The sequence below is a fragment of the Megachile rotundata genome, chromosome 16 (assembly GCF_050947335.1).
Source record: "Megachile rotundata isolate GNS110a chromosome 16, iyMegRotu1, whole genome shotgun sequence".
NCBI lineage: Eukaryota > Metazoa > Arthropoda > Insecta > Hymenoptera > Megachilidae > Megachile > Megachile rotundata.
In genome coordinates, this window is record NC_134998.1 from 10,933,012 (window position 1) to 10,956,093 (window position 23,082).

The window sequence follows — 23,082 nt, forward strand, 5'->3', positions numbered from 1 at the left end:
CTTTCTTATACTGCGATTTAAAAATGTATCAAAAGCTTGAAAGACCTTGCTTCATGTTATAGTCAACTCTCGTTATATTGCCACCGATGAACATTGAGGGACAAATTTATTAGCTGGCAGTATTGAACAGTCTGAAATTTTTCCTTTGAAATTTTGAGAACTTAAGAATTCCCTGAGAGACTTTTCAAACTGAAAATTTGGAAATATAGCGAGGTCGTAAATCCTGCCTTCCCCGTAGCAAAAGTATAACATTTAATTTGTCAACCAGGTACCCACCTATTTCTGACATCCACAATGGGTGGTTGCTGTCCCTGCATCAGCCTGTTCTCCGTTTCGATATTTTCAGTCCTCAACTCGGCGTGCGAGCCGTATCGATTCGAATCCTGTTCCAAAATCGCTTTCTGCCCGTGTCTGGCGAGCATGTGCATGGCGCTTAATGACCCGCGCCTGAGTCCCCTGGTGATGTCCGGCGTGACGCTACGCGGCGGTTCCGCGTCCCTCTGCGGCCTTCTCGTGGGCAGCGTGTAAAACTGCTGATTGCCATCTTTCCTAGGCACGTAATATTGCTGGTTCCTCGCGTTGCGCATGTGCACGATCTGACGTTGATCATTGTAACCCGATAACTTATTGTCGTAAAGATTTAGCCGTGGATCGTGCACGTAAAACTTCTGGGCTGATCCGTAATTTTGTTGCTTCTGGGAGGCTGGTTCCTTTAGGATCTCCTGAATTATCTCCTTGTGACAACTGTCGGGTTTGGGCGGCGAAATATAAGGGGGTGGTTGAACTATTCCGTGAGGGGGCACCGAATCTATCGCCAACAATGTATTGTCTGAAACAGAAATAAAAATGCTCTTGCCTATTCGCAGTTTGATATTGTCGGGTTAGTTTGAGAAACCCTTTGCTTTTTCGTTAGGTATCAATGGCAATATATGGAGATTTTTACCGGACGTTTCGAAAGTACAGAAACGCGAAATGTGATATTGAAGCAAAGCAAGCACGACACGAAGACATATCAAACACAAAGCATGCAAGAGAAGCGAGAAATTATTATTCACCGACGCAACGATAGAATCTAATTTTTTTCTTCACAAATTTCGAAACACGAAGTACTTCTAGGTTAGATTTTAGCGTTTCGTTGATGAATTAAAAAAAAAAGATGTACTCACCATGACATGAATTATGGTACTACGACATGTGCGTGAGCTACTAATGAGATGCCACACGTGAAATGCAGGTTTTTATTGAAAATATATACACAAAGACTGACATTCGGGTGATAAACACAAGACAGATATACAATGTTGGGAGCGGGATGAATGGTAGCTATAGTCTGTTCATATATTGCATACTTTCTTTTATGACCGTCACTTAAAATGACGCAATTTTTAATTTTGAAGATACTTCTTCCGTAGAGTGTACACACGTTCAGTGTACAGTCAGCGGAATGGAGTGCAGTCTAGTAGGTATAGCGTGGTTGTAAGTCGACGAAGGGTCAAAGTAAACTTGCACGAAGAAAGCGTGCAAACATTGATTGTATATTATACAGAACTTTTGTTAAATTGCTAAAACATATAGTTTCGAAACATTAATCATAAGCACATATATAGAAACATTGCATAATACACGTGCAAGTATCTTTGTCATCAATGTATCATACGAACAGACTACAGCTTGTTTACAATCTATGCTGGATATACAACATGAGACATGAGAGAAGAGAGTAAATAAAATGCATCCATGATTTGCACAAAAAATGACATCTATTGACATACATTCCTCACAAAAGATTTTACATCGGTTTTCGATATGTACATAGTGGCAAGATGCGCTTGTTTCGATCGAATACAACGAGAAATATACACATATAATCGTACAATGCACACTAATAAGAGATGAGTCTTATACAAGGTATAGTACTCGTCGCGGTATAGCGAGGTCGTAAATTAAACTTTTCATGTGGTCTGTACTTCATATTTATATTTCTGTAGTGACATAATTTATATTTCTCTATAAGTGTAATTCTGTATTTATAATTTGTGACTTTTGGTATAATTCATATTAAGGTTTCATAACGAGCTATAATTTTATAACGAGAACTATAACACTGACATGTGTAAAAATAAGGTTTGACGAGTCCAAAGATTAACCTTGAAATTAACTACCTTGAATTTCTTCAGTGCAATTTCGAAATAATTTACGACCTCGCTATACCTCGAAGACCGTAACACATACGTATGTACATACACAGTACAGGCCGCTGCATGCTCCCCCTAGCCAGGTTGTAAGTAGACCAGATATTAGTCGCAAGCTGATTAAACCTTGCCAGCCAAAGAAGTAGCGTTCAGATGTTACTCGATGTAATTAATGAAAATGTTACCCGTCATCGACTATTTAATCTAAGTTAGTCAGAAAATACACGGGTAACGTGACATCTGAAGTTAGTCCGTGTTAGTGCTAAACGCTACTTACAACGAGGGGCGAGCACGCATCGAGCCAGCATGCGATAAGCCTAATTTACATTGGCAGAGTAAATTGCAGAGCATTCTATAACTTGACACTGTAACTTATTTATATCAGGCATTTTAATGAGTAGCGAAATGGAAATTGACTTCGTCGCTTTTACTGATCTTACTGGCTGATCTTTTACTGATTTTATCGAAATTTACGACCACGATATATCTTGTTAGGAATTTATCAAGAATCACGTGCATCTGTTGCGGATATTATTACAGTGTTGGATATGTATAGATACTTATAACAGTTATGTCCTTTTCGATGATCGAACTCTTGTAAGGTCTCCTTAACTGTTCGTAGAACGTCTACGATAAGTGATCGCTATCGGATCAGTTATGAAGTAAATTGCTACTTGTGAACGATGTCAAGGTCTACGATATTCCCTGTTAATTTTTAAGCTTGAAACTATAAAATAAATTTCTGCAATTTTTTAATCTCCTTTTAGTTCAAGTTGAAACTAATAAAGTTCAGAAGAACTGATTCCCTACCTTACCGACACACCAACATTATGTAGTAAAATTTGTAAGTCCTTAAATTCCCAAATTTTCAATTTCCCATCTCTCAAAAATTCCAAATCTCGAACTTGATGACAGAAGTTTGGTGACCTAACCTAACTTTGCTAACCCAACCTTGTTGAGACAACCACGTCCCAACGTAACTCAAATGTTCTTTTGTAACAATTGTTTTCGGCAATATAGTGAACATATCTGCGACTAATGCTACAGTATTTACTCTACCAAGGTAAATTAGATAAAAACGGCAAGTTACACATCACCACATGCCGAAATCCCTACAATTAATCGCTCCACACTATGGTGTGAAGTCGCGCGACACAGATAAGTATTAAATAATAACAGAAGCTCGCGTTTGGTACAGATAAATTACAAAGATGACATTTTGTAATTGTCGTGACATATGTCAAAACAGGTCCACGCGATTAAAGTTCTGTTTAATTAACAGGGTGATATCGCAACGTGGCGTGACAGACATGTTGTTCCATTTCCTTTTGCAATTTTTTTTATTATTGTTGAATCGAACAAGTACTATCTCTGTCCAGTGGACAGATTATCGACGGGGAGGAACTATGCTCGATAAAAGAAGCAGTCAATTACTTGTTTATCACGAGGAAAGTTTTATTGTACGTGTCTAACTTTTTTTTTTCATGGATGATACTCCTAAGCATGTACAGAGCAACGCTCGGTAATCAAATCTTGCTGCCTATTAGACAGTGTCTGCTTTACTAGTGACTAAATTTGTTATCAGTCCTGATATGATGCTTTTACTCTTTCAAGGATGGTCAATGCGGTTTTAAGATAGAGTGGAGGGTAATTTGAGAGGGGCAGTGACGTAACTAGGTGGGGAGGAGCCCTTGTTATGTTAAGTTTGCAGTGGTGAGGTTGGTACCTATGGTACTCTTGTTGAGGATGGAGTATAATTAGTATTTAGAGTTTTACATTTTTAAATTTGTATATTATCGAGTACCTAAGTCATTAACTTCGTACACCTTTCAAGTCACTACATCTCTAAATCCCTACATCACCAAATCCTCACATTCCCAAATCACCGCATCTCCAAATCCCCACGTTCCCAAATTCCCTCGTCCTCAAATCTCCACGCTCCCAAATTCCCACGTTCCCAAATCCCCACGCTTCCAAATCTCCACGTCCCGACTTCCCCACGCTCCCAAATCCCCACGCTCCCGAATCCCCACGTCCCCAAATCCCCACGCTTCCAAATCCCCACGTCCCCAAATCCCCACGCTTCCAAATCCCCACGTCCCCAAATCCCCACGCTCCCAAACCCCCACGTCCCCAAATCCCCACGCTTCCAAATCCCCACGTCCCCAAATTCCCATGTCCCCAAATCTCCACGCTCCCAAATCCCCACGTTCTCAAATTCCCTCGTCCCCAAATTCCCACGTCCCCAAATCTCCACGCTCCCAAATCTCCACGCTCCCAAATCCCCACGTTCCCAAACCCCCACGTCCCCAAATCGCCATGCTTCCAAATCCCCACGTCCCCAAATCCCTACGCTTCCAAATCCCCAAGTCCCGAAATCCCCACGTCCCGAAATCCCCGAATCCCCAAATCCCCAAATCCCCAAATTCCCAAATCCCCAAATTTCCAAACGTAATAGTTACGCCACTGCCCAGCCAAGGTAGCCATAATGGCCCGTTAAACTCCATCTGGCAAACTAGCCGCAAAGCTAGTAAACGATACATGTTCCACTTGATTTCTTTCAATCTTTCTTTTATTCTGCTATTAGGTTTCGCGTTTTTTACGATCCTCTTTGTCCGAACGGTTTCGTAACGGCCGTCGCTTTCGCTCGGACGTAACAGTCTCGATTTTTTCAGGATAGGTTAAGGACGCTGCGTCTCTCGTCAGCTTGTTGCTAATCGAATGGCGGATTTCGAAAGATAGACACTTTCACGTGCCTTTACAACATGAAACTATCAGAAAATCTGACTTATTATGTTTGATTTACATATATGACTTACTGTTTTGTTATTGATTGACTTACAGTCTGAAATTTAATAAAAAGTTTAGGTTACGTTCTCTGAGTTTTAAGTTAAATTAGTGAACTTTTTATTCATCTTCGCAATTGATAATCAGCCATTTTGTATCGAGAGTATTAATTCGTATTAATAATAGTTTATATAGTTTATGTTCGTACTAATAATAGTTTACGTGCGTCTTTAAGTTTCGAATTGCGCCATAAGCGCCATTTTGTGATACCTCCATGTCATCGACCGACTTCACGCCCCAAATATGCAACATAAATTACTTCTACTTTGTATATACATTATACGTTTAAATGGACGGAATATCTCTTACGAAATTGTAGAAACAATTGTAATATAATAGTCAAAATTATCTCTAAGTACCATAACTAGAAACAGGAGTCTCGCACAGTCGTTTTACGCGAAGTGTGTATTTGCACAGTAGCATTTATACGCGGTTGCAATTTACGTGATCTCACCTTACGCGGTCATAACAAATGCATTGCTCAACGCTTTGCCCGACTGTGTAATATTACACTGTTAAGTGAAACACTCTTTCGTTTCAAAGACGTTAAAATAAATTATTATTAATAATACGTTTAACAAGTAAAAACCGGACTTCATTCAATGTTGTTTTGTACAACGGCAACTGTTTTGCGGTTGGGTCATTCGACGGATAACGATTTCACGTTTGTTTTCGCGTTTATAAAAAGCATTCTTTTATATCGCACGTTTTATTGCCCGAGGATGCACTTTAATCGACCTGAAATTAAATCGAATTTACGCAGTTTCCGGAGACAAAGACGTTGACAAAGTTTCCTTGTTCGTTTTTTTTTGGACAGTCACTTTTTCTATGATGATTAACTGCTTCCTACATCAATTAGAAAGTTGAGGAATTACGAAATATATTTTCAACGCCGTTCCATGCGAACTTGTAAGGAAATCGGGCCATATACGGAAGTCGGCCATAAAAGAAATCCATGAAAATTTGATGGAAAAGAAACATTACTATAATAAATAAAAATGAACAAAATTTTAAATATATTGGTAATTGTTCAAGGTCTTTATTTAAAGCAGTGTGAGTTTTTTAGTTGAATTTATTTTCTACTGTCAGTCACCGGTGACTGACACCTCAAAGTTCACTGTCATGGATGACTGACGCGGTATAACGTGTGAATATTTTGTTTCTTTCTCCACGAAAATGTGACTGTCTTTGTTGAAAATGTTTTCTACTGTCAGTCACCGGTGACTGACGCCTCAAAGTTCACTGTCGTGGATGACTGACGTGGTACAACGTGTGAATATTTTATTTCTCTCACCACAAAAATGTGAGTCTCATAGTTCTACATTTTATACTGTCAGTCATCGGTGACCGACGTCCAAAAATTGTCATTGATAACCGACGTGGTATAACGTGTGAATATTTTGTTTCTTTCTCCACGAAAATGTGACTGTCTCAGTGTATATATTTTCTACCGTCAGTCATCGGTGACCGACATCCGAAAGTTCAGTGTCATCGATGACTGACGTGGCACAACGTGTGAATATTTTATTTCTCTCCCCACGCAACAATGTTAACTGCGCCGAACAGCGGCTGTCATTTTTATCAAACGGCCATGTCGTTCCACTTTTAAAACGCACAGACACCGATACGTACACTACGCCAACTATCAGAAATGTGTAACGATATCGTCATGAATCATTACTTTTTTCGTTGTATCGACTTACTCGTCTTTCGATCGCTCCGTTTCGCGTTTGTTAAAGAAAAGATTAGCGGGCTTTCTAGAAAGATCACGAATTATCTTCTAGGGAAGATTAGCGTGCAGACATCTTCGTGGAATTTTAGATTAAGATTTATGCGTGACAAGGGTTATGTTGAGCTTAGGCTTGTGTTGGATTGTGTTCGATTTTAGGTGGTTTAGATTTTGAGTAAGTAGCAGTTTTGGAGGACTTTTGGGTCTTTTGGGGATTTTAGGGATTTTGAAGGGTTTGAGGATTTTGAGGATTTCAAGAATTTGTGAGATTTTGGGGATTTTAAGGATTTGTGAGATTTTGAGGATTTTTAAGGATTTGTGAGATTTTGGGGATTTTAAGGATTTGTGAGATTTGGGGGATTTTATGGATTTGTGAGATTTTGGGAAATTTAGGGATTTTGAAGAGTTTGAGGATTTCAAGGATTTGTGTGCTTTTCAGGATTTTAAGGATTTGTGAGATTTTGAGGATTTTTAAGGATTTGTGAGATTTGGGGGATTTTAAGGATTTGTAAGATTTTGGGAAATTTAGGGATTTTGAAGAGTTTGAGGATTTCAAGGATTTGTGTGCTTTTCAGGATTTTAAGGATTTATGAAATTTTGAAGATTTTCAAGATTTTAAGGAGTTTAAGGATTTTAAGGATTTGTGAGATTTTGAGGATTTTGAGGAATTTGAGGAGTTTAAGGATTTTAAGGACGTTAAAGATTTTAGAGATTTCCAGTATTTCAAGTATTTCAAAGGTTTCAAAAAATTCAGGGACTTCAAACAATTTTGGATTCATAGAACATTCAAGATTTTCTAGACACTCAAAATTTTCATAGGAAAATTTTCATTGACATCAAGTTCTTTTTATCAGAAGATAAAAGAGTGTTAATAGTTCTTCTTTCAAATTCGCAAGTGAACGACTTGATCCGCCATTTCGAAATCCGCCATTCGATATGCAACAACGTAATAGAACGAAAGTTCTACGAAACTTTCCACAGCCGACTCGTCATTGAGTAAAAACGAAACTGTTATACCACACAATTTACTCGTTTATCAAACAGAAGAATTCCAACATTCTAAGTTACGCGACCTAAGTTATCTTTCGTGACGTAACAAGTAAAGCAATCGTGATTACAAATTAGTAGAGCAATAAAATCATATTTACGATGTACAATTTGTCACGCTTTTATTTAAATCCAAATTGTTTTTTTAATATACCTTCAAACGAATTAATTTTCCTTGTACATTGTAAATTGTAATATTTTGATATTTTGTCAGAATGTCAACTATTTGCAACAATTTTTTTATGAAAAATTCATATATTCATTCATAGAAATTCTATATATTTATTATAAATTGTCGACGAGAAATAAATAGAATGAATAATATAATTTAAAAAATATTGTTTAATGAGTACCCACATTTAGGTTAGGTTTCAATTCTGGCGGGAAAAATGTTTTTCTCAAAATTTCGCATCAATGAAACAAATACAAGAGTTATTTTGATAACTCGGTATAAATTTGTTTATTGATAATCCATCGCGAAAAGATAAACCAAATCCAGGACGAGCATCTCCAAGATGACGCCATATTTTGAAAGACAAAGAACACAATGGCAGACAGTGTAATTTTATTATGACTCGTACAATCTATCTAAACTAACTTATTAAACGATCAAAATTTTTTAGAAACTTATTTTCCATAAAATTATAAATATTGGCAAAGAAATATTGCATTAAACAGATGAAACGATACGAACAATTTCTAAATTGCGATATTGAGGTTGCATCACTAATTTCAACGAAACAGCATATTCAATATTTATCAACAAATAACTTTTTTCAAATCCATTTGCTATGTCCATTTATAAAAGCGGTGACATAACATACTTCTCTTAACACACTTTACGTATAGTGCCGTGTTTTTCTGATAAAAGCAACGCAATTGCGTATTTTATATAACGTCGCTACATTTAGCGCCAAATTTTTAACTGACGATACCTCTAGATAAGGATTAAGTAATATCAAATTGGCAATAAAACGAATGCTTGGATAACGAGAATTTGTTATGTTCGTACTGCAGGAATTGGTACATGATTTAAGAGAACGTTCCAAATTTTCTACATCCAAATTTCAAAGACAGAAATTCATGTCCCTAGATTTACAAATTCCTATAATCTCTACGTTTAACGTCTACAAATTTCCTAGCAGGAGTTTGCAAACTCTACATGTCCCTAGATTTAAAAATTTCTGTATTCTCAAAGTTCAACGTCCACAAATTCCCCTGCAGGAGTTTGCAAACTCTACATGTCCCTAGATTTACAAATTTCTATATTCTCAACGTTTAATGTCTACAAATTCCCTAGCAGGGGTTTGTAAACTCTACATGTCCCTAGATTTACAAATTTCTATATTCTCTACGTTCAACGTCCACAAATTCCCCAGCAGGAGTTTGCAAACTCTACATGTCCCTAGATTTACAAATTTCCTTATCCTCAACATTCAACGTCCACAAATTCCCCCAGCAAAAAATCCCTAGATTCCCACATATATAAATCACTCAATGCTGCAAGTCCTCCAAGTAAAAATCAATATTACTCAATAAAAATATTGTAAACATCGACCCTAGTGCCACACTCTGTCGATAATGTAGAAAATTATCAAAAATCAAAAGTTCCCCAAAATTTCACAAACCTGTGCCCTAAATAACTGCAGCGCTATTTCCTAAAATATTCAAATTCACAAACCTTCATCTACCCAAAAAGGTTTTCGAGCCGTAAAAAAATGCAGTGGATATCTTTATCCCAGAATGTTATGCGTTCCGAGAAGCACGTGTTAGAAGTCGATAAATAGCATGAAGGGCGGGCGCGAAACATGTAAGGATTCCGCAGGAAATAAAAGTGCGAATATATTCTCGACTTACGGTGGCGTCTGGTCGCTATAAAGAGCAGATGTCTCGCCAGCATGTTGGAATGCACCGACTGTCAAATACCGCGTCTCTTCTCGCGAACGAAACTGTCTACCGCTATCGAAGCCGGCGACCGCCTGTCTAGCGACAAGGATTCCTCTTCGCGTCTAAACCGATACCGCCTTATCTCGGCAAAAACTTCCCCCCTTCGTGTACAAACTTCCTGATCCAGACGTTCATTGATAAAGCGGTTTCGTGTGGCCTAACTTAGGTGAGGACCGAAAGGTTTGTGGATCTAAGTTTCTGGATGAAAGTTTGCGAATGACGGATGAAAGTTTGCGATGACCGGAGCTGAAGGAAGGCTTGGTCCGAGGGTGGTGACGTTTAGGGATGAAAACGGCCCAGACCGCGAACGCCGACCGGAGCGGACTGAGGGCGGTGGCTGCTGATGGAAAGTATTTGAATCCTTAGCCGGTAGGAGGGCATCTCGTTTATCTGGATTTCGAATTATCGCCGGGATAAACATCGCGTCTGATGCAACTCTGTTCGTTGTTGAGCCAGCGGTTAATGATGCCGATAAGGGCTAACAAAGTGAGACTTCATTGGGGGCTCTCCGGAGTTTTCCAGCTTTATCGTCGATGCCCCGCTACTTACTTACTACGTTGTTTTGTGAAACATTTCCTATTTACTCGGATCATTCTTTTTTCATGCATGCTCTGTTAAAGGGTGCACTTTAAACTTAGAAGGTCTTTCAACTGTGGAAGAAGGTATACACAGCACATAAGAAGATATCTGAAAGGATAAGTCAAATCTGTAGAATGTGCACATACTTTACATATCTTTCCAGGTAACTGTGTTGCTTTGTGACCAGATGACTTCTTGTGTGCTACGTATAGTATACGTTTGTTCCTCAGAGAAGTTAAATTTTGATTGTACTTTAGCAGTTTCCGTAGACTTCAGCAGTGACAACATGGCGTCTCGCGGAAATCAAAATGGAGGGCGGTGAAAGGAAGACAAAATGGCTCCTGCTCTCATAAGATCTTGTATAGCCTTCTTCAGATTTATTTATTCTCTTGCTACATTTAATAATGCTGTATATTTTTAAAAATCTTGAAAAGTCTTGAAGGTTCAATGAACTCTAACAGTGCATGACTTTGCCATAACCTTAAAAATCTTTGTCTTATAAGTTCAGTATACTCATCATACATACTCCAGTATAATTTACAGCAGTATGAATATTTTCCCAGTCAATTTTGATGAACATAATCTTTTACAGTGTCAGTATTCTTCAGTATGTACAGCCTTACACTTGTAATGGCGGACCTGAACAACCTTGTAGTCGTAAAAAGTACAACCCTATTTAATCACAATATTCTAAAAAATTGTAAAAATTCAAAAGTTGCGTCTGTAAGACTTGAGTGACTGAACAACGTAAAACAATGAGGTCAACGAAGGAATTTTGATCTCACCCGACAAACGAAAGAAGACATTTTGGAAGGTCACGAGGTTCACGTTTTCCGTGAACTTCCTCCGGGTGAATAAAGTGGGAGAAATCCGTGACAATAGGAAGATACGGTCGCAAACGGTTCGATAGCGTGCAATCTACAATTAAACGAGAAAAAGTGGAAAATCTATAACGGCGAATAAAAACAGCGAAACTGGTGGAAACACGCGAGCAACGTTATCTATTAACCTTGCGAAAAGCATGCTTCGGCTCTAACCTTATCGACGGAACAACTATACAGTACACTGAAATGTCCCGAGCTATAAACTGACCAAAGTATCCGCGATTTATCGGCTCGCAACGTTGCATAGAGAAGGCGTTATGCGATGTTGCAGCTGGCAAAAGATCAAACGAGACGGCAGATAGGAAAAACGTGACCACGTTTCTTGCTTTTCTGTGTCTAAGGTTGCAACGCGGAAAAACATTGTTCTTGTTATCGTGACCGTCGAACGGATCGTTTGCTGTTTACCCTCATTAATTTCAACCAATCGTTTGTGACGATTCTGCGGCTTGGATTAGCGGAGACTTGGGGAAAATGGCGGCGCGGGGCAAGCAGGCGCCGGCACTTTATTCCTTCTTGCAGATGCTTAGACATGAACAAATTTTCTCAGCTTACGTTATTCTTACGTTTACATTTTGGGACGTTTAGAAACTTGGAAATCTTCAAATTTAGGGATTTGAGAATTAAACATTTAGAATTTTAAGTTTTGGAAATTTGAGAATAGAGAAAGTTTTAACAAAATTTAGTACTTTAGAAGTTTTGAGATTTGAAAATTTTTAAGCTTGAGAGTTTCATCATACTTCATAACACTTTGTAACTAGGGACTCGAGGGACCCTAGAACCTAACCTACGCAACCCAGAGTTTTCACTAATAATTCCTAGGAATATCATGGAATTACAATATCCCTATACCCATTATTCTTAATTTGCATTAATTTGTCCACCATTCCCTACATCGCCATTTTCCCTACCAACGTTATTACACACTGCACGATAACTCACACAGCGATAACGGGACTTGTTTTTTTATCGTTCGTGTTGGTCTCCTAAGACCTCCCGCTGATTAATTGTTATTTTGCTGTATTGACACTCTGACTTTAGACAATTATCTTCTAGCTGGTTTACGTAATCACTCGACGAAGGAGGAAAGATTCTTGTGTAACTGGACCTGATTGCAGACATGCTGCGAAGATTAAACTGCAATTGTGTTCATTTTGATTTTACAAATTTCAAGGAGTATTTTTACGAGATAAATCAAAAATAAATATTATTTTAAATATTACAGTCTTTTGGATAGGTTAGGTTGCTGCATATAAAATGGCGGATTAAGATTCAAGAATTCGATGCAAATTGTATGGTGTCTCCTACGCTATTTCGTTGAGGGCCGCCATTTTGTTGAGGTACACCATTTTAAATATTACAGTCTTTTGGATAGGTTAGGTTGCTGCATATAAAATGGCGGATTAAGATTCAAGAATTCCATGCGAATTGTATGGTGTCTCCTACGCTATTTCGTTGAGCGCCGCCATTTTGTTGAGGTACGCCATTTTACGTAACACATCGTACATTTATAGTTATGGAAATTTTCTTATAAAACAATAAATGACGTTATTAAATACTTCTATATTATAGATACAACGTTAGTACCTAAAATTAGCAAATGATTCAAAAAGAAATGTCTATAAAAATGAACGTGTTCGTCTCTACGTGAATGACCCATCATCACAACCCATACCGCCATCATATTTTCCAAAAATCCTAATAAAATCATCTGTTACCAAATCTCAGTATCGTTGCTAGAGTACTTAAGCACCCTAACAGGTTCTATATCAGTGGCCCTAGGTCTAGGACTTTTGGCCCCCGCGGTAATGGGAACAGAAATGGTGACGTTCATATCAAAATTGAGGTTAGCATCGATCTGGGGTTCAGGACTAGAGACGGTCTCGGGATAATTGATCCTCTCCTTCAACAACTCCTCCTGCAACTCCTCCGACGGTGTTCTACAAATCTTGAACGACTTCTCCGGATTAACCGAGAACTTTTTGATAAACATTATGGGACTGTTCGCCATTCTGTAACTATCGCTACGTTTCACTTTGCGTCCTTTGGACGCTTCGAACGTCCTCGCGGCACAGTCGGTAAAACAGGTTTCTGCGGGGTCCTCCGTATCGGTAGGACTCGAATTACTATTATTATCTATTGGCTTATCTCCGTTCCTAACCTCGTTGTCGTTCGCTTTCGCGTCTGCGTTCGCAACGTCGCCATGGCATTCCAGTCTCGTTATTTTCCTACAGAAGTTAGGCGTGTCCAGATCGGACACCAGTAATTTCCTACTCAATTTCGGCGTGTTACCCGTGGGCCTCAGATTAATCGGATAAAGTCCCGACTTCTCGAAATCGAGTCTCAGGTTGGTGACTTTTGGGTCCGTTAGGTCCGCTTTATTTACAGGTCCATGTCTCTGCGGGGTGGGGCTATCGCTAACGAGCTCCGGCGGATGGTTCTCGTCGCGGTCCACGTTCGTTTTGTTGGAACAGAGCTTAGGCTTGTTCGAGTCTAACAATTTGTTACTCGGCGAGAGTGCAACAATGTCAGCCTTTTGGCAGGTGCTTTTAGCTGAAAGCAACGGACTTCCGTTTGTGATCAGAGCTGTGCTAACCCTGTCGTTGCGACGAGGATTGGTCGCGAGTGTACATAGTGCGTCTACTCTACCGGCGCAGCCAGTGCAATCACGTTCGTCAGTGCTCGTACCAGAAGCCGTCTTACCTTCGTCCTCCTGCACGTTGACGTAAGCCCCGCGAACTTGCCGGTGAGGAGTCGTTGGACTTGTGGGACCCACCACCATGGACGGTGTTCGCACGTAGTCCGGACTGGCGGCGCGTTCGGGACTCCTCGCGGCCCTAATGATCACCTTACCCAGCTGGGGCGACGTTGGGGGTGTGGACTTGGGCGCTGGACCATCCACTGCATCGTTGCTCCTTGTAACTGCCCGAATATTTGGGGTTGCACGGTGCAGCAGTGGCGACGGATTCGGGGACACTCCCTCTCTCACGAATGGACCTTGAAGAGAACACAAGCATAAGTACCATTGTCCAAATTAACCACCTGGACTAGCATAACTCTTAGGACCTAATGTGGAAGTGACGAAGAATCGCGTGGACTCTCAGCACTTTATGTTTGATCTGAACCAATGTGGACATGTGATCAATACCTGGATTGAACGTGGTATGTGCGCCCTTCCTCCTCTTCAAGCTGTCCGAAGAGTAAACGACTTTACCCTCCGAGTCCAGAGTGACCCTCGCCCCTTGCCTCTTCCTCTCCAACGAGGAGTCCGGCTTCTTCGGCAGCTCGCTTAGACTGACATACTCTGCGTCCTTCTTGAATATGTCAGAGTTAGCGTAAGTTGACGGCTGGACGGGAGTGGCGGTCGAGATCGAAGCTGGATCTTGACGTTTGTCGTTGTTGTTCCTCACGTCGGCTATGGTCACATAGTCGCCAGAGTCTGCGCCCGCTTGATCTTGAACCGCGCTCTTCGGCATGTGCTTCCTGCTCGGAAGCACGCCACGAAGCTTGCCCAAAACTCCGCTGAGGGGGCTGATTTTGCTCGCTGCCTGCCCGCTGTTCTTCTCGGTGGTCGGGGACGGTAACACCTGGATGGTAGCGTACAGGTTCTTATCCTGTCCGTTGATTACCTCCATCTTGGAGGTGCCCACCGTCGCGGACATGAGAACCGAGCCTGCAGCTGGGAGATCGGTCTTTCTGGTCTCGTTTTTCTTGCTCGTCTGATCGGAATCTATCGCGTGCTCGTCGTCCGAGCCTGGCGGCGTGATCACGCACATGGACGGTATGCGGCTGGTATTGATAGCCGTTTTAGAGCGAATTCTCTCGATCCTCTCGCATCCCTCCAGGTCACTCGACTCGGAGTACTCGAATTCCGAGCAGGATCTGCCTGTGCAGGCGGGACTCGACGCTGACTCCACCGGGGACGAGGACGTGTTGTGCCCGCTGTCCGGAGACTCGCCGCCATTTTGATTCGGTCCGTGCACCTGTTGACGAAATCCAACTTTAGGAGGACTTCATTTATAAACTTAATTTAACGCGCTGTGATGAAGGGACTAGGGTGCATTACGGATGGTAAGTACTGATCATAGATAAAGTGTTACCATTGCAACAACGGTAAGGCTAGATTTCCTCTCAGGCGGCGGTGGTGCCATCAGGGCGGTGCAAACTGTACCCGCCGAGCTGGTGGTGGTCGATGTCGAGCCTCGGCCAAACAGTTCGTACTCGTTCTCGACGATCGGTGAGGTAGGATCTGAGCTGACGTCATTGGACTTGGTCAAAGGACTCTGCGGAACTGGATCCTCCTCCCTCAACGTCTTGAGCCCGGAGTCCACGTGGAACGAGGTGTAATAACCTTCCGTATCGCAGGAATATACGGACGATGTCTCACCGTCGTCCGAGAAGGGTACGACCGTGATATCTTGGATGATGTCTGGGGTCAATGTACCTTCCGACGTTACGGAGGACGAGGTGGATGTATCTCGTCTCTTGAATCGTCTCACGTGACTCAACGAGGTTGAGGACGTACCGATCGATGTAGTGGTTGTGGATCTACGTATGATAACACAGTTAAACAAATATTGCTAGAATATATAATAAACCTTGCAATCAGAATTTTACCTGGGTTGATGAGTCGTGGTGGTGGTCTCGCTGCCGATACTGGCTCTCCCGCTCTCCGAGGACGCACTCCAGTTTCCAGAACTGGAATGAGGAGGCTCGTCCCTGCTGCTTCCCTTTCGTCTTTCTCTCCTTTGGGCCGCGCTTTCGCGCAATTTCACGCTCGGCTGTCTTTCCGTGCTCGGGACAGATACCGGTATGCTGGAGGTGCTCTTCCCGCTCGAACTGGACGAGCTAGGCTTCCTTTCGTGCGACTTGTCCTTCCTGCGCCTGGGTGTTACCCTTTCATAAATATTTGTTTCTTCCGCTTTTCGCGACTGACCTTGATCCTGTTCTGACCTCTCTGTACTCGAACCCGTCGTGTCCTGCTGCTCCTGTTGCTGGCTGGACCTGGGACTGATCAGTTTCAGTCGGGACATACCCCACGCCTTCAGCGTGTTGAAGTGCGATTTCTTTTCGATCGGTGACTCCTTCTTGGAAGAACCCAGAATGTCGGTGCTGGCCGAACGATGGGCTCGCGTGGCTATGGTGGACAGTGACTCTTCAGCTTCTTCTCCGATCGTTTCGCTGGAAGGGAAAAGTCATTCTTCTAGAAAAAGGTCTGGCTTCACATTGTAGACGCATTTATGGGCTTTTGAGTGAGTCAGCATCTGTTAGCTTCAAGGATGGAGGATCTTTTCGGATGTTTGATGGTTTTTGGATTGGTACTAGGTGGACTTACCCTCCAATGGCCTGTCGAATTTCCTTCTGATCAGTCCCAGCAATCGTGTTCCGTCTTTTCCCCCTAGGCCTCCGGGGTCGTGACCGCCTTTTCACAGCTGCCTCCTGACTTTCCGGTCCAGACAGCAAGGACCTTCTTCTCATGGACATTCGTTCGAACCCTCGTCCGCTGACGTCCACCGCCACAATTTCCGCAGGAAATCTAAGGTATAAGTCACATTTATCAGATGAATTATAAGGCGGAAGGTGGATGGACATCAAGGTAGTGTTCCTAAATCTTGTTGACATTGGAAACTGTGGAGCAGAGTGAACGTGTGGACGATGGAGGCACTTATGATGTACCTATCAATATTGAAGGTACATAGGTACTTATGGATGTTCAAGACACTTATGGGTTTCACTGAAGACATCTTCAAATACTCAGAAAGTTTTCGGTCACTCAAAGTACCTATGGTCCTCGAAGAAATTATGGGTGTTCAACGGACTTATGGTTAGTTAAGGTGCCTTATGGGCAGCCATAGATGTTGTAGACACCCATGAACATCCAGGATGCTCATACATGTCCGAAATACCCATAGGTGTTCAAGGTGTTGAGGACTATCGAAGGACACGAGGGCATTGAAGGCTATCAATGGGAATTCGAGGCACTCATAGGTCCCGAAGGTACTTATAGGGAATCTAGACATAGTTTATGTGTGTACATAAGTGGAACAGCCATAGATGCCCCAGGTGCTTATAGAGAACTGAAACGCTCATAGATGCTTAAGGTCAGTTATGGCTACCCATGAGTCCAAGGCATTCATAGACACTGCAGGTACTTACAGAAGATTTAGGAGCACCCATAGACACTTACAGTGCCCATAAGTGTTCAAGAGTGCCCATAGTTGTCTAGGAGATCGAAACACCCATAAACGCCTAACGACCATAGGCATCCATGGACCTACAAACGTCCAACTAATTTTGTCTATTATACAGTGCCATAACTTTCGAGTCCCATAGACATCGTTAATCTCCATTGCCCTAATGTCTTTAAATTCCCTAATCTCCAATGATACGTGCCTCCAGAACAAACTGTTGTACAAAGTTGCTACAAGTTTTACCGAAATGGTTAATGAAAGAAAGTTTGATCGTGATTCGCCAAGCATTTACAATCTAAACGATCGATAAAAAGTTGGCTCGGTATCCATTATCTTTAACGGTGGCATAAATTTCCTCCTTACTTGAGCGCGATAGCTTGAACCTGTTCCTCGGGGCTGGGTAGCTTGTGATCGACGGCATCGTCGGTCGTTGTATCTCCTAGGATCCTGGACATGCAATCCGGTGGTACAGTAACGTCCCCCAACGCCTCGGTGGATGTCCATCTTCGTAGATCCTCGATAACGGCCGGCTGGAATTATACACGTCGGAATAAAGTTAGCGGTCCTTCTTTCTAGCCGGGGCTACGTTATGGGGCGCTTAGGTGTGCTTCTGTTTCTAAGAAACTCGACGCCGCGGCGAAAAGCGACCGACGTGTTTTACGCACTACGGGCGCTGCGTGGGCATTATCGGATGTCACCTCGTGACCAAGCGGGTTTCACGCACGGAAAACGGAACGGATTGGATTACTTTGCTTCTTTTCTACGAACGCACTCGTTGCGAACAAGGTGAAAATTGGCTCTTGCTCATCTTGCGAAGATGAAACATTTATATATTTTATGTGTAAAATTTGATGGGGTTATGGGTACGTTATAGTTGAATTATGGACGCCATTTTGGAAGGCCATTGTTTAATTCCCATATTCCCTAATTCCCACATTCCCCAATTCCCACTTTCTCTAATTCTCACATTCCCCAATTCCCACATTCCCTAATTTCCACATTGTCCAATTCCACATTTCCGAATTTCACATTCGCCAATTCCCACATTCCCCAATTCCCACATTCCCCAATTCCCACATTCTCCAATTCCCACATTCCCCAATTCCCACATTCTCCAATTCCCACATTCCCCAATTCCCACATTCTCCAATTCCCACATTCCCCAATTCCCACATTCCCCAATTCCCACATTCCCCAATTCCCACATTTCCCAATTCCCACATTCCCAATTCCCACGTTGTCCAGTTTCCACATTCCCCAATTCTCACATTATCAAGTTTCCACATTCTCCAATTCCACATTCCCCAATTCCCACAATCCCCAATTCTCACATTCCCCAATTCCCACATTCCCAATTCCCACGTTGTCCAGTTTCCATATTCCCCAATTCCCACACTGTCCATTTCCCATATTGTCCAATTTCTACATTGTCCAGTTTCCACATTCCCTAATTCTCACATTCCCTAATTCTCACATTGTCCAATTCTCACATTGTCCAATCCCCACATTGACCAATCCCCACATTGTCCCATCCTCAGATTGTCTCATCCTCAGATTGTCCCATCCTCACATTGTCCCATCCTCACATTATCCCATCCTCACATTGTCCCATCCTCACATTGTCCAATTCCCACATTGTCCCATCCTCACATTGTCCCATCCTCACATTGTCCAATCCTCACATTGTCCAATTCCCACCTTGTCCAATTCCCACATTGTCCAACTCCCACATTGTCCAATCCCCACATTGTCCTCTTCCCACATTGTCCAATTCCCAAATTCCAAAACTTAATTCTAAAATTATTCACACATTTTATACCTAAAATGCTGGACTGTACATCATTGTGAAAGTCTGGCCGCCATTTTGAAACGTTTTATTTTGCATTCCTACCCGCATTAACCTCGTTACATTAGCATACGAAAATCGAACAATTCTATTGTTTAAAAAACAGAACCTCGAGAAACATTCCTGGCGGCGATAAATCGCGGTGTAATGTCAGCTTTCAAATCGGCGCACCTCATCTACATTGAATTGCGATTCAATAGGAGCAATGCCTGCATTTTTAGCTAGAACGAATTCTTACACGTTGTTCTCGAACATTTTCAAAGTTATCTGGGGTCCCTAGGCTCTTGTGTTTCCATTGTTGCAAGGTGAAAAATGAAAGTTGAGGGACAACATTCTGTTTAAAGTTGGAACAACGTTTTGAAACAACGTTCCAAGAGTTGCAAACATACATAAAGTTAGCAAGATAGTGAACATAAGATGTGGAAGAGTTCCAAGATCTCCGAGCGAAGTAAACTTGGCATTAACTTCCATTTCTTTTCACCGACGACGGAAGTCTTCTCTGATTTCGCTGTTTGTTTGTCAGAGTAGAAGGGCAGGAAGTGAGACTCCGAAATTCTAGCTCCGAGATCCTCGAAACGACAGGGTTGATTGACTTTCAATAATGGCCGATCGTTAATGGCTGGTGGGGTGGAGGGCCGTAATACGAGTAGCGGATTTATGACGCGAAGTAATTTAAGCGGCCGACAGAACAATCCAACGACTGCCATTTCGTGAAATCACATTAAGCGAGAGCGCTCCGGTGTGTTTCATGGGTACACTCGGGTGCGATGTACGTGGTATATGGGTCTTACGGACACTTGCAAGATTTTTAGTTATTGAAGATCTAAGTTAGAGAATCATAGATTATTTGTTTGAATCTTGATATTATTAGATTTGTAATTATGGAAGTTTATTTGTTCGACTTGAAAGTTTGTAGTTTCCCAAGGTCCTAGATTCCCAAATCCCTAGGTTTTCAAGTCCCTAGATTCCCAAATCCCAAGGGTCCCAAATCCCTAGGTTCCTAAATCCCTAGGTTCCTATATCTCAAGATTCCCAAATTTCTAGACTTCCAAATCCCTAGATTCTCAAATCCCTAGGGTCCCAAATCCGTAGGTTCCTAAATCCCTAGGTTCCCAAATTTCTAGACTTCCAAATCCCTAGATTCCCAAATCCCTAGATTCCCAAATCCCTAGATTCCCAAATCCCTAGATTCCCAAATTCCCAAAATTCCCAAATTCCCAAAATTCCCAAATTCCCAAAATTCCCAAAATTCCCAAATCCCAAAATTCCCAAATCCCAAAATCCCCAAATCCCAAAATTCCCAAATCACAAAATCCCCAAATCTCAAAATTCTCAAATTCCAAAATCCCCAAATCCCAAAATTCCCAAATCCCAAAATTCCCAAATCCCAAAATTCCCAAATCCCAAAATTCCCAAATCCCAAAATTCCCAAATCCCAAAATTCCCAAATCCCAAAATTCCCAAATCCCAAAATTCCCTAATTCCAAAATTTCCAAATCCCAAAATTCCCAAATCTCACAATTCCCAAATTCCAGAATTCCCAAATCCCAAAATTCCCAAATCCCAAAATTCCCAAATCCCAAAATTCCCAAATCCCAATATTCCCAAAATTTCCCACATCCCAAAATTCCCAAAATTCCCAAAATTCCCAAAATTCCCAAAATTCCCAAAATTCCCAAAATTCCCAAAACTCCCAAAATTCCCCAATTTCCCAAAATTCACAAAATTCACAAAATTCCATAAATCCCAAAATCTCAACCCAAAATAAAATTCTCCAAAATCAGTAAAAATTAGCTAGTAAAGCATCTCGTATATCGACCCATTATATTTTTCCTAGAAACGTGAGTTTTGTTCTTGACTGTACTACACGGTCCAGTTGCACGGAAGAAATGGGGTTCCATTTCCTGCCCATGGGATTTACGAGTAACAACCATAAGTGGTCGTGCAAAGGGTACCTTTTTTCGAAACACTAGTAGATTCCTTCTCTTTATTAAAATAGAGAAATGGATGTTTTCTAAGAACTTGCCTCTACATTGATATATTTTAAAAACAGGAAGAATGGAGATTTACGAAGTGAGACGTATTGAGACTGTTTGCTCTATTATTTATTTCTGAACCCTTTTAGGAGATTAGGATAATTGATACTCGACCTTCCGGACCTCTGAGGTTTTACACAAAATGTCTGTTTAAGATAATTGAGGCTGCTGTTCAGAAAATATATTATATATCAAAATAACCATAGATGTAAACTTAGAATACAGAAGTAAATATTTCAGTTTTATAAAATTAAAATTTTTATTTCAATCCAATATTAATTATACATATTCGATTGTAAAAGATTTTTTATAGCGTTAAAAATTATTTTTGAAATACGAATTCTTATGAATTCATCTTTCATATGAATTCTTCTACATAAATTCTTCTCAAATTTTTTATATGTATAACTGTTCACTAAACCTGTTTTCACTTCAACAAATAAAGTACGATAAAGTGCAGCACAAAACGAAGTAAGGTATAAAAGCACTGATAGCATCAGCAACGATAATTTTCCCAGCAAAGAAAAATCCTAAAAAGATGCAAGATCATGTACCTATGCAACAATGTAACAACACAGAAGCGGATAAAAGCGAGCAACAGCAGCAAGATCAGCAGCAGAAATACATTCCCGATAATCATCTCTAATAAGAGTAAATCACGACGAATCAGATGAGTCACAAGCAGTGGGTCACGTGTTATTAAGAGGCTGCTGCCTGAACGAAAGAACAATGCACGAGAACGATACGTATCATTATAGGGCAGTTGATGCGGTCGACAGGGACCACCGTGTAGATTTAATGTATCTTCGTAAGCTTCTCATGACATCTTCCATTGAACTTGTTTACAGAGCATGGCTGCAATTATGTACCTAACTCCGTGGACATGAACTTCGTGGTGTTCGAAATAGTACTATTTGCGAAAACATCTTGTGTGTTTTGGAGTAGGTTATTTAGATTTTGAAGGCACTAAATGTATTAATCTTTAGATTTCTATATTTTTAGAATTGTTAATTTGTAAATTATATTAATAAGATTTGCTAATTTATGTCGAGTTCATCGGGGAATTTGTAGATTTTTGGATAGCGAGAAAATTGGTCACCGAACCGACTATGCGGAAAACGTGTAGTGATGGTAACTCATGAGTTGGCGCGCAGAGCTGATGCGTTTGGAAGAACAATGGCTACAATTTTCCAAATTTAGAGACTTCTATATTTGTGGGATTTTGTATCCCTAGATTTCTACGTACATAAATTTCTATATTCTCAAATTTCCAAATTTCCCAATTCTCCACAATTCTAATTCCCACATTTCCCAATCCCACATTCCCCAATTCCTACATTCCCCAATTCCCAAAGACCCCAATTCCCAAATTCCCCAATTCCCAAAGACCCCAATTCCCACATTCCCCAATTCCCACATTCCCCAATCCCCACATTTCCCAATTCCCACATTCCCCAATTCCCACATTCCCCAATTCCCACATTCCCCAATTCCCACATTCCCAAATTCCCAAATTTCCCAATTCCCAAATTCCCCAATTCCCAAAGACCCCAATTTCCACATTCCCCAATTCCCAAATTCCCCAATTCCCAAAGACCCCAATTTCCAAAGCCCCCAATTCCCAACTCCCCCAATTCCTAAATCTCTCAATTTCCACATACCCCAATTCCCAAATCACCCAATTCCCCACTCCACCAATTCCCAAATCCCCCAATTCCCAAATCCCCCAATTCCCAAATCCCCCAATTCCCAAATCCCCCAATTCCCAAATCCCCCAATTCCCAAAT

General features: G+C 41.3%; 1 protein-coding gene across 4 annotated transcripts in view; it reads right to left on the bottom strand.

The window, feature by feature from the left end:
• gukh (NHS actin remodeling regulator GUK-holder) overlaps positions 1-23,082 on the bottom strand; it is a 96,509-nt gene that overhangs the window by 3,968 nt on the left and 69,459 nt on the right. For 2 of the 4 annotated variants that reach the window (XM_076541274.1, XM_076541275.1), the window contains 7 exons: positions 17,777-17,943; positions 16,558-16,758; positions 15,840-16,403; positions 15,323-15,770; positions 14,371-15,205; positions 13,926-14,219; positions 277-829 (listed from right to left, as the gene is read on the bottom strand). In XM_076541274.1, coding sequence (XP_076397389.1) covers positions 277-829; positions 13,926-14,219; positions 14,371-15,205; positions 15,323-15,770; positions 15,840-16,403; positions 16,558-16,758; positions 17,777-17,943 — 3,062 coding nt within the window. The remainder of the gene's footprint in view (positions 1-276; positions 830-13,925; positions 14,220-14,370; positions 15,206-15,322; positions 15,771-15,839; positions 16,404-16,557; positions 16,759-17,776; positions 17,944-23,082) is intronic. The other 2 variants (XM_076541277.1, XM_076541276.1) reach the window with 2 other exon arrangements.